The sequence below is a fragment of the Sinocyclocheilus grahami genome, unplaced genomic scaffold (assembly GCF_001515645.1).
Source record: "Sinocyclocheilus grahami isolate Dianchi unplaced genomic scaffold, SAMN03320097.WGS_v1.1 scaffold1649.1, whole genome shotgun sequence".
NCBI classification, from domain to species: Eukaryota; Metazoa; Chordata; class Actinopteri; order Cypriniformes; family Cyprinidae; genus Sinocyclocheilus; species Sinocyclocheilus grahami.
This window is the reverse complement of record NW_015506828.1, coordinates 51,275-63,943: the sequence shown is the minus strand read 5'-3', so window position 1 is coordinate 63,943 and position 12,669 is coordinate 51,275. Positions and strand designations below refer to the sequence as shown.

Sequence of the window (12,669 nt, the reverse complement as noted above, 5' to 3'; positions counted from 1 at the left end):
TCTAAAGACAGTAAGTTCCCCTCAGACATACATTCATATAAACTCCTAACCCTAATTGAATCGCAATTTGTTTAGCATCTCAACCGATTTGAATCGTCACATATTTTAATCGATTTTCAACGGCTTGCAGTTAATCGTTACATCCCTAATTGATACTGATATGAATTCTCAAATCTCAAGATTAGTCTCTCAGGCTGTGCTATTTTCTGTTGATGTATGAACTTCACTAAACATTGTTTGTTGCTCCTGCCATCTAATAAATCACAGTAATCTTTGTGCTTTGTTACTTTTAATATGAAACAAAGTCTCAGCCTTCAAATTCTGTTAATATTATCAGGAAATGCAAAAACTAAATGTGTTTTCGTGGCTCATTAATGTGTGGTGAGGCATCGCTGTAGTGAATCGTCTCTTCCTCTTTACTACTAGTTATGGCACCAATAAATCTGTCATGAAAACAAGCTTTTATTACAGCCACTGCTTAAATGTTTATATTTCGACTGGTGATGCACCAAAATTACAATTCTGGGCTGAAACCGAAAATTCAGGATGCACTTAGTCAAAAACTGAAACCAAAGAAAGGTTTTTTGTGTAATTGTATTCATATATTTATGTATGAGTTTTTAATTAATTTAAAGCTTCAGTCCGTAACTTTTTTTGGTTAAAATGATCCAAAATCAATTTTGAGCAAGCACATAACCAGCCAGTGTTCAAAGCTATTGCCTTACTTTAGCCCGATTCACAACGGTTAGCTTATAATGTTCTCTAATTTGAGGGGTACTTGTAGATTTAAGATTTGTATTTTAAAGAGAAGCAGCTTGAAGGAAGAATAATTAGCTTTTTGGGTTAAAAGAATTTCTTAATATGAAATTCGAATGGTATGACAATTAGAGATTAGACTGTGCAGAAATTGAAATCTACTCGCTAATACACACTATATACACATAGTCACGCAATGCTGATGTTGTTAACATTAACAATTTGAGAACAAAGTATAACAATAATAATAATTTGCACGGTTTGATGTGATATGAGCTAACCGATCATTAGATTTAATCACCGTTGTAGCGCAATTTATTGTTATGCTTTTTCCTCAGTTGGTCAGAACAAAAGTGGCAGACTTGTTACTTGTTCATATGGAAATATCTAGTGAAAATTCTTATTTGGGTCATACTTCCGAGACGTAGGCTAGAATCTTTGATTCCTAAGTAGAGTATCCACACATACTCCTCAAAACATTAGCTTCATCCGCGCTGGAGCCGCGCAAAGAAGATAATTCTGCAAACAACTGCAATTTCAGGTTTTTAAACAGAGGTGGCGACAAAGAGGCAAAACTTGCGGACTGGACTGCAGCTTTAATTCATTTTACCAAAGTACCGAAATTTAAATTTTTGGAAAACAAAAACAAGTGTTATTTAATAATCTATTAATTAATCAAATGTATTCAATCAACACTCAAATAAAAGTAAGTTTAACAAAACTTTAAATTGCACATAAGGCAGTTTTTATGTCAACTTTTTAAATAAATGATTTATTCAGACATTACACAATGAAGATATCGCTAGCAGGTTCAGTAAATGTAATGAATATGTGATACAGTGCATATTTATCAAGATTCTGCTGTTTAGAGTAATGAGATATGTAAATGTGACGTTACGTGACAATGTTTTCAAAACCAAAATTTGCTGTTTCGTACTAGGAGCATAAATCATAATTAGGTTGACTTGAGAAACTACTGATCTGCTACTTAAGCTTATTATTATTATTATGCTAGTAGCATGTTAATCATGCTAGTATTTGGGTCATACTTCCGAGACGTAGGCTAGAATCTTTGATTCCTAAGTAGTGTATCCACACATACTCCTCAAAACATTAGCTTCATCCGCGCTGGAGCCGCGCAAAGAAGATAATTCTGCAAACAACTGCAATTGCAGGTTTTTAAACAGAGGTGGCGACAAAGAGGCAAAACTTGCGGACTGGACTGCAGCTTTAATTCATTTTACCAAAGTACCGAAATTTAAATTTTTGGAAAACAAAAACAAGTGTTATTTAATAATCTATTAATTAATCAAATGTATTCAATCAACACTCAAATAAAAGTAAGTTTAACAAAACTTTAAATTGCACATAAGGCAGTTTTTATGTCAACTTTTTAAATAAATGATTTATTCAGACATTACACAATGAAGATATCGCTAGCAGGTTCAGTAAATGTAATGAATATGTGATACAGTGCATATTTATCAAGATTCTGCTGTTTAGAGTAATGAGATATGTAAATGTGACGTTACGTGACAATGTTTTCAAAACCAAAATGTGCTGTTTCGTACTAGGAGCATAAATCATAATTAGGTTGACTTGAGAAACTACTGATCTGCTACTTAAGCTTATTATTATTATTATGCTAGTAGCATGTTAATCATGCTAGAAACATGCTAGTAACTGGCTGATCATGCTACAAACATACTAGTCACTTGATAATCATGGTAGCAACATGCTAGTAGCAATGCTAATCATGCTAGTAACATGCTAGTAACTTGCTAATCATGCTATAAACATGCTAGTAACTTGCTAATCATGCTATCAGTATGCTAGCTACTTGCTAATCATGCTAGCAACATGCTAGTAACATGCTAATCATGTTAGAAACATGCTAATGACATGTTAGTAACTTTGGTAATCATGATAGCAACATGTTAGTAGCATGTTAATCATGCTAGAAACAGGCTAGCAACATGCTAGTAACGTGCTAATCATGCTAGAAACATGCTAGTCACTTGTTAATCATGCTAGTCACTTGCTAATCATGCTAGTGACATGCTAATCTTGCTAGCAAATGCTAGTAACATGTTAATCATGCTAGAAACATACTAGCAACATGCCAGTAACTTGCTAACCATGTCAGCAAAATATGCTAGTAACAGGCTAATAATGCTAAAAACATGCTAATCATGCTAGAAACATGTTATCAACATCTATTTAATCTATCTAAATGTTCAAACTTCAGGCTTTTACAACTGCTTTAAACTTTCAGGCTAGGCTTTCTCATGCCAACCTAAAGTTTGTCTTGACAAAATCTATTTTCTATCTATCTATTTTTATCTAGTTAAAATATTGACTTGAAAACTGCCTTATGTACAGTTTTAAAGGTTTGTACATTAAGTATATTTGATCCATTGATTATTAAATAACCTTTATTTTCACCTTTGGCAATGTGCCTCCTGAACTTTCAGTTTCGGCGCAGAATTATAATTTGGGTGCATTATGAGTGTTTTGTGATGAGGTTCTGAGCGTGTTTGATTCTCAGGTCCCGCCGGCGCTCTGCTCTGCCCGTCAGACGGCTGTGGCAGTATCTGGTCAAACAGGAAGAAGTTCAGGAGACGTTCATACGAAACATCTTCACCAAGAAACGAGATCAGAATGAGGTATTTGTGCAGCTGCTCGCTCTCTTTCCCAGAATACACCTCAAAATACAGTCTGTTCCCCATCAGCTGCTTGATTTCACTCCTCCTTATTGTGTTTTTAACAGTCACCCCAGTCTGTTGATTTGGTAATGTCATTAATGCTGTTAACTGGTGTTGTACTTTAAGATGTTTGTAATTAACGTCTAATCGTGGACTGTGATGTGTGTGATTGACCTGCATGTTTGAATCAGGAGACTGACAGTGTGAAATGTTCTGTGCCGCTGGAGTCCACACACAACCAGGTATCTAACAGAGCTTCTGCTCCTTCATCTTCATCATCATCATCCAGTCGTGAGGCTCTTTAAGATGCATGCTTATCTGCAAATCAACATGAAATCACAGTTCCTGCTCTGATTGTGAACGATTCATCAGAGCTTCACTTCTGAAACACTTTCTATTCGCTCACGTGGGCTACTAGTCAGATATCTGTAGTGATTGTTTTATATTTGAAGCAGCTTTCTGGCAGTGCATAAACTTAGCCTCTAAACTAGACTGTGTCTTAACAACTAGCAGTTACCAAGGAATACACCTCGAAATACAGTCTGTTCCCCATCAGCTGCTTGATTTCACTCCTCCTTATTGTGTTTTTAACAGTCACCCCAGTCTGTTGATTTGGTAATGTCATTAATACTGTTAACTGGTGTTGTACTTTAAGATGTTTGTAATTAACGTCTAATCGTGGACTGTGATGTGTGTGATTGACCTGCATGTTTGAATCAGGAGACTGACAGTGTGAAATGTTCTGTGCCGCTGGAGTCCACACACAACCAGGTATCTAACAGAGCTTCTGCTCCTTCATCTTCATCATCATCATCCAGTCGTGAGGCTCTTTAAGATGCATGCTTATCTGCAAATCAACATGAAATCACAGTTCCTGCTCTGATTGTGAACGATTCATCAGAGCTTCACTTCTGAAACACTTTCTATTCGCTCACGTGGGCTACTAGTCAGATATCTGTAGTGATTGTTTTATATTTGAAGCAGCTTTCTGGCAGTGCATAAACTTAGCCTCTAAACTAGACTGTGTCTTAACAACTAGCAGTTACCAAGGTGTGATCAGTCTTACTTTTCAGATTCAAAGTAGAACAGTCTACTTTTTTATGTGACTGACTTAATGGAATCGATGGCTAACTTGTAAGACTAGTCTAAGCTGTATATGCAAGCAGCTAGTGATCTAATCAGAAAGCCTCCTCAGAAGTCGATCGCCCACAATGCACTGCAAACTCACAGTGAGATCTGAACATCAAGTCCTGACCTAGATTTGTTTTCCTTGAGTGAAACACAATATTCAGCATCACATGTGATTTCATGTTGATTTAAAGCTTGAACACTTAGCGTTAGTGAATAAACCGGATTGTCCCACACATTTATTCTCTTCTAGCAGCAGTTCATGACTGAGAGACCTTTAAAAGAGTCTTTAAACAGCACATGTGGATGTGATCTCTGTGATCTGTCACAATGAGGGATGTAACGATTCACTCAACTCACAATGCGAGTCGATTCCCGAAACTGATGCATGCAGCATGAGCAGTTTCTGATTTAAATTAGATTGTATAATTTCCAAATTTGAAGCAAAACAGAATGGCCTGGCTTCAGCTTTGTGAAACTATACTACATAAATCATATCTGACCAAAACAGAAACCGCTTTGAGCTGAATGAGATGCAGATTCACTCTCTGACAGCAGGTGGCGCTTTTGGAACAGCAGTGATGCAGCGTTTCCTTGGTTACCGCAGTAAAAAAAAGCAGCGCTGCTACATTAATGTACATTAAGCCCCGTTCAAACCAAGAACAATAACTATAAAGATAACGATATTACCACCAGTGAACGATATCGTCTGTTTATTCTAGCTCTATCAGCTGGGAAAAAAAAAAACGTTCTGAAAGTGATTCCAACGATATCGTTTCTCTGTGCCTTTATCGTTATAGATGTGGTGTGGACTTTGCTATTCTTTAATATTGAGAACGAGATTTTTATAACTATGTTCTTATCGTTACCTTTATAGTTATCGTCCTTGGTGTGAACGGGCCTTTATACAGAGACCAGATGAAAAGAAAATACCATCTAAACTTTTCTGAAGGCAGTCAGTTCCCCTCAGAGATGCTGAACTGTATCGCGATTCGTTGAACGTCTCAGCCGACTTCAATAATCACATTTTTATCGGCAATTTAATCGTGCATCATTGCACCCCTAGTCAGGATAAATGAGCCTGTTTCATTCGCATTCATTAAAATGCAACGACACTTACATCATCATCGCATCTTGTGTGCCACTGATAATGCACACCTAAAATTTAAATGCAGCATTTTTGCATTCGCAAGTTTAATTTTTTTGAAAATCTAAAAAAAATTTAAATTCCAATTTTTATTTGACAACCCTAATTTCAACTCTAATTTTTGTGTCTAATTATTTAGTTAAGTAACCATGTAATAAGCAAGATAATGTACATCCAGCCGGTTGTTATCGCAAAATAAAGCCCTTCAGTCTTATACAACATTCTTTCTGCGATAACAACCGGCTGGATGTACATATAAACCCCCACCTCCAACCGTATCGCGATTTGTTTAACATCTCAACTGACTTGAATTGTCACATATTTTTATCGGCGATTTAGGGCCAGTTTTACTAAACAGGGCAAATTAGCGCGAGAACGCAATTCCAAAACAGCGCCGATGGGAGGGGAAATTTCTGCGGGTGATTTACTAACAACGCACAAATTAAAACCCACAGACGCAACATCTCATTGCATATCGACCAACGCAATATACCAAGCGCAGCGCAAATTAGCGTAGTCGCACCTAAAGAAATAAAGTAGCCGCAGTACGTTTAAAACTGAGAAAAACTATGTTAAGAACACGGAACTGAAAAATGAAGGTTTGCTAGAAGTTTTGATAGAGCTGGTTGAGGGTTCCAAGTCGTCTTTTATTTCCTGAAGCAAATTAAAAATAACATGTCTTGGCAAACGATATGTTCGGATAGTGTTTTTCTGGCATTCCAAATAAATTAATATGTGTGGGAAAAAAAACCCTCTCTGTTCCCTGCGGTGATGAAACAACAATAATCACAGTCATTTCAAGCACAAAATAGTTTAAGACATGCTTTTTTAGGAGTTAGATAATGGCGCGAATACCCGTAATTTGGCGTGCGCAAATGTTAGTAAATCTCATTGCGTGATTAATTTGAATTCTCTCCTCCCATAAATATTGTGTCTGAAAGGGAAACTCCTACAAATGCATATTTAATAAGGTCAGGTGCAAAAATAACTGTGTCCACGCCTTTTCAGCGCTAATTTATCAGTGCGCATGTTTAGTAATATTTTAACGCCAAAAGACGGTTTGCCCTAACGCAAGCCGTTAGTAAAACTGGCCCATACTCGTGCATCGTTGCATCCCTAGACAGGATAAATGAGCCCGTTGCATTCACATCACTGTCCCGTCTGAGACCAGTGTTAGTGATGTTGCTGCGCTCTCCTTCCTCTTGCAGATCGAGGCCGGTCTGGGGTTTCCTGGAGGAAAAGCTCGGATCATCCACAAGGAGTCGGACATCATCACGGCGTTCGCCATCAATAAGGTGCTGTGACGTGACATGCTGCGGTGTGTTTGTGTCTGATCTGAAGCCTAAACAACAGCCTCTCTCTGTCTTCCAGGCCAATCGCAACTGTTTAGTGATCGCCTCCACCCACGACATCCAGGAGCTGGATGTGTCCTCCATCCTCGCCACGCAGATCCTGACCTGGGTCGATGACGAGAACGAGGCCGAGGTCAAAGGGTGAGTCACAGCAGCTCAGCATTCACGCAGCGATGTGATAAAACACTCTTAAAGCCACAGTTCACTGATTATTCTGTCATCATTTAGTCTCCTGCATGTTGTTCCAAACCTGTATGAGTTTCTTTCTTATGTCGAACACAGACGAAGATATTTTGAAGAATGTTGGTGACGGTAGCAGCGAAATGATGATTTATGATTGTGGATGGTAAAAATGTGTCCACGATCTGCTTTTGAAGAAATATTCGTAGTCTATCAGTTACAGTTCTGGTGCCTCCTCTGCGGTAGAGTTACTCTCACGGGACACTGCACTTATTTGCAATCACAAAAGTGCATTATTTGCATGTGCTTTAAAGCCTTACCGGTTAAACGTTTCATTCGCGTGCTGTTCTGATGTGTGCCTTTTCTGAACGCGTACACTAAAAAGCCTGTTAAACAGCGCCTGATTACTGAACTAAGTTATCTTTATCTCAGTTATCCAAGTTATCTCAGTCAAAACACACAAGGTTTGCATATAGACTCAGTTGGTTATGTCTAAAATGAAAGTAAGCAGTTGAGAGAAGAACGGATGCGTGTCTGTATATTAGATGCGTGCAGCTCTTAAAGGGACAGTACTGAACATGCAACCGACTGTCATTAAAGGGTTAGTTCACCCTAAAATGTAATTTCTGTCATTATTTACTCACTCACATGTTGTCCCAAACCTGTATTAATTTCTTTCTTGTGCTGAACACAGAAGATGATATTTTGAAGAATGTGGGTAACCAAACAGTTGCTGGCCCACATTGAATTTGATAGTAGGAAAAAAGCCTCTTGACTGAAAAACTTTAATACAGTTGATTTAATAGGAATCAATCTATATAGCAATTTCTTAAATGTTTCTGCTAAATACACCTACTGTTTGTTTTATTTGTATATTATGTGTATTTGTAATGTGTATATTTGTTCTTATTTTTTAATAACAAAGATAAAATAATGACGAAGATTTTTAGCCACCAAAGTAGCGCAGTGCCCATATCCCAAATATCAAAACTCAAAATATGTTATTTCCATACCTAAAATACATATTTTACAGTCACCGTTATGCAGTTGGTCATAAACACAGCTAAAAGGCTTTCTACCAGTGGTCATCCTTCTCAAAACTTAACATCTACCACAGTTTTATCATGGGTAGAATGCAAAATTTTTCAATACAAGCATTTCAGTCAAATGTACTTTATGCAATATTTCAAACCTTTAACCCACGGGAGAAAATCAACCCGCCGCAACAGTTTAAAATCAGCCCAATTTTGTGCAAAAAATTAGGATTTGGCAACCCTGCATCCAACGCGAGCTGCATTCAAAGTGATTTAAATACCCCGCATAGTGATAGACAGATAGAGCTGGATAATAAATCATTACAATAATCTAACTTTGAGGTCATGAACGCATGAATTAACATTTCTGCATTTGACATTGAGAGCATAGGTCGTAATTTAGATATATTTTTTAGATGGAAAAATGCAGTTTTACAAATGCTAGAAACGTGGCTTTCTAAGGAAAGATTGCTATCAGATAGCACACCTAGGTTCCTAACTGATGACGAGGAATTAACAGAGCAGCTATCAAGTGTTAGAGAGTGTTCTAGGTTATTACGTGCGGAGGTTTTAGGTCCGATAATTAACACCTCTGTTTTTTCAGAATTTAGCAGTAAGAAATGACTCGCCATCCAGTTTTTTATATCGAATATGCATTCCGTTCGTTTTTCAAATTGGTATGTTTCGCCGGGCCACAAAGAAATATAGAGCTGAGTATCATCAGCTCTAATCGAGAGCTTGCGAATCAAGAATCGAATCGAGAGCTAGCGAATCAAGAATCGAATTGAATCGAGAGCTTGACCCTAGAAATGATACTTGTTGTGCCTCACGCACTTCCATTGCTATATCTCTCTTATACGTAGCACTAATGGAAAGATACAACCATAACAAAAATAAAAATGCAACAACAATAAAAAGAGGACTTGTCTGGGAAAAAAAGAGGACATATGGTCACCCTACATGAGCATTTTACTGTTTAATTTGAGAAAATTTCACATACACAGCAGCTGCGAGTTCTTCACGGCAACTCGTCAAAATAAAAATTTTATTTAACATGAAGACACTGTGTCAGAGATATATTACTATTTAGCAGTCTTAAGACTCAACGTAACAACAATGTAACAACAGTAAACCTCTGTTGTGCGACACTTTCTTTGCCAAAAAATAAAAGGGTTTAATGTTAATTTGATTAGGATAAATTGATGTTTTATGCCTTCATCTGATCACCAGAAAAATGAAGAAAACATTTTATAGGGCCCTATTATTGTTTAAAAAAGAACCTAAACAAAAAAAAAAGAATAGATTTAAAATACAGGCCTGTGGCTCTTAATTTCTTTTAGATGTTTACTGTTCATTTTTTTGAAATATCAATAGCATTTGTATTAAAACTAGAATCGAATCGAGAGCTTGCGAATCAAGAATCGAAATCGAGAGCTAGCGAATCAAGAATCGAATTGAATCGAGAGCTTGCGAATCAAGAATCGAATCAATAATTGAATTGAATCGAGAGCTTGCGAATCAAGAATCAAATCGAGAGCTTGCGAATCAAGAATCGAATCGAGAGCTTGCGAATCAAGAATCGAATCAATAATATAATTTAATCGAGAGCTTGCGAATCAAGAATTGAATCAATAATATAATTGAATCGAGAGCTTGCAAATCAAGAATCGATTCAAGAATCGAATTGAATCGAGAGCTTGCGAATCAAGAATCGAATCGAATCGAGAGCTTGCGAATCAAGAATCGAATCAATAGTTGAATTGAATCGAGAGCTTGCGAATCAAGAATCGAATTGAATCGAGAGCTTGCAAATCAAGAATCGAATCGAATCGAGAGCTTGCGACTCAAGAATTGAATCGAATCGAGAGCTTGTGAATCAAGAATCGAATCAATAATCGAATCGAATCGAGAGCTTGCGAATCAAAAATCGAATTGAATCGGGTCATCTGAAGCGATCCCCATCCCTAGTGATTGTGTTGTTTGTCAGGACGGATGATTTCCTGGTGGTTCACGCTCGGGACGACTTCAGCGCGCTTCACGGCAGCACACCCTATACCCACAGCAGCCCCGGGACACCCATCAACATGCCCTGGCTGGGGAGCCTGCAGACGGGCCGAGGAGCCGCCGTGGTGAGCAGTGCTAACAACACTCGACCGCTAATGCTCCGCTCACGCCTAACACTCGCTCACGCTCTTCTGTGTTCTCGCAGCTCATCAAACGCAACATCAACAACGTGAGGCGGATGACGTCACACCCCACGCTGCCCTACTGTGAGTGACTGCATCAAGCACACAGTGGTCAAATTTATTTAGTGATTAAATTAACTGTTATTTATAAGCTTTTTTTCCTTCTGGGGCCTGAAATGGAGGAATTTTGGTCAATATTGATTATTAAACAATATTTTGCTGAATGTGTTTTTTTGTGCTGGCACCTTGGCTGGTTTAATATTGTATTAGTAATTTAGCAGATGCTTTTATCCAAAGCGACTTACAAATGAGGACAACAGAAGCAATCAGAATCAACAAAAGAGCAATGATATGCAAGTGCTATAACAAGTCTCAGTTAGCTTAACGTAGTACATGTTGCAAGCTTTTGTCAGAGACTACGCCCCGGATCGGATTCTATTGAAGCCCATTTCCAGCACTGAAGTTTATTTCTTGCATTTCTGAGAAAAAAAGTCAGAATTGTGAGATAAAAATTTGCAATTACCTTGTTTTATTTTTTACTCACTGGTGGAATCCATTGGATTGTATGCTATATAATGCTTGATAATCACATTATTTTACATATGAATCTGCTAACATACGAACTCACTTAAAGAGTTTAGTATAATTTTGCCAGAAAAAGTTTTAGAATTTTTATCATTTGTGAGCCTGCAGCACAGAAGCAGTGTTAAGTCGCTGGGGGATATTTGTAGCAATAGCCAACAATACATTGTATGGGTCACAATTATACATTTCTCTTTTATGCCAAAAATCATTAGGATATTAAGTAAAGATCATGTTCCATGAAGATATTTAGTAAATGTCCTACCGTAAATATATCAAAACTTAATGTTTGATTAGTAATATGCATTGCTAAGAACTTCATTTGAACAACTTTAAAGATGATTTTCTCAATATTTAGATTTTTTTGCACCCTCAGATTCCAGATTTTCAAATATTGTGCTATCCTAACAAACCATACATCAATGCAAAGATTATTTATCAGCTTTCAGCTGATGCATAAATCTCAATTTAAAAAAATTTACCCTTATGACTCGTATTGTGCTCCAGGGTAACATATGTTAATGTAAAACAATCTTGTGTAATATAACGCGTTTGTTTGTTATACTTGTATTTTTTAAATTGTTTTTGCCATGAAAATAGCCTAAGATGCTGACATGGCATTAAATAAAAAATATACTACTATTACTACTGCTAACATACGCAATTGATTGTTTCTGCTTTCTTCATCGCTGTGTTTTGATCCAGAGATTCAGTACTCGTGTGTGTGTGTGTGTGTGTGTGTGTGTGTGTGTGTGTGTAGATCTGACCGGAGCTCAGGACGGCAGCGTGCGCATGTTTGAGTGGGGTCACTCACAGCAGATCATCTGCTTCAGGAGCCCCGGAAACTCCAGGGTCACCAGGATACGCTTCAATTATCAGGGCAATAAGGTGCGTCAGGAATCACTCGTGTGAGAGCGCTGTGTGTGACTGTAGTGTGTGTAAACCAGCTCGTGTGTGTGTGTGTGTGTGTTGTAGTTTGGGATCGTGGTTGCGGACGGAGCGCTCAGTCTCTGGCAGACCAGTACCTCAGGAAACACTCCCAAACCCTATCTGGTACACTTCTCTCTTTGTTCCTCATGTACAGTACTTTAGTTGGAAACTTTATGATTTTAAATGTTTTTAATGAAGTCTCTTCTGCTCATCAGAGTAAAAATTGTGAAATATTATTAGAATTTAAAACAGCTGTTTTCTATGTGAATCTCTGTTAAACTGTAATGTATTTCTGTGATGTGCAGCTGTATTTTCAGCATCATTACTCCAGTCTTCAGTGTCACATGATCTTCAGAAATCAGTATAATATGCTGATCTGCTGCTCAAGAAACATTTCTGATTATTATCAATGTTGAACACAGTCAGGCTGCACAATATTTTTGTGGAAACTGTGACACAATCATAATTGGGGAGCCAATCTGCATATTTTGAACAGATATTCACATAGAAAACTGTAATGATATTTCCTAATTTAACTGTATCTTTGATTAAAAAATGCAGCCTTGGTGAACAGAAGAGACTACATTAGAAACATTGAAAAATTATAATGCTTCCAAACTTTTGACAGCTACAGTGGGGCAAAAAAGTATTTAGTCAGCCACCAATTGT

The 12,669-nt window shown here is 37.5% G+C and overlaps 1 protein-coding gene across 1 annotated transcript in view; it reads left to right on the top strand.

Annotated features, from left to right (window-relative positions):
• LOC107571775 (dmX-like protein 1) overlaps nucleotides 1–12,669 on the top strand; it is a 67,639-nt gene that overhangs the window by 50,469 nt on the left and 4,501 nt on the right. Inside the window, exons 31-37 of the mRNA XM_016258143.1 lie at nucleotides 3,305–3,422; nucleotides 6,945–7,031; nucleotides 7,108–7,229; nucleotides 10,290–10,431; nucleotides 10,512–10,572; nucleotides 11,831–11,958; nucleotides 12,046–12,123. Of these exons, the coding sequence (XP_016113629.1) occupies nucleotides 3,305–3,422; nucleotides 6,945–7,031; nucleotides 7,108–7,229; nucleotides 10,290–10,431; nucleotides 10,512–10,572; nucleotides 11,831–11,958; nucleotides 12,046–12,123 (736 nt within the window). The remainder of the gene's footprint in view (nucleotides 1–3,304; nucleotides 3,423–6,944; nucleotides 7,032–7,107; nucleotides 7,230–10,289; nucleotides 10,432–10,511; nucleotides 10,573–11,830; nucleotides 11,959–12,045; nucleotides 12,124–12,669) is intronic.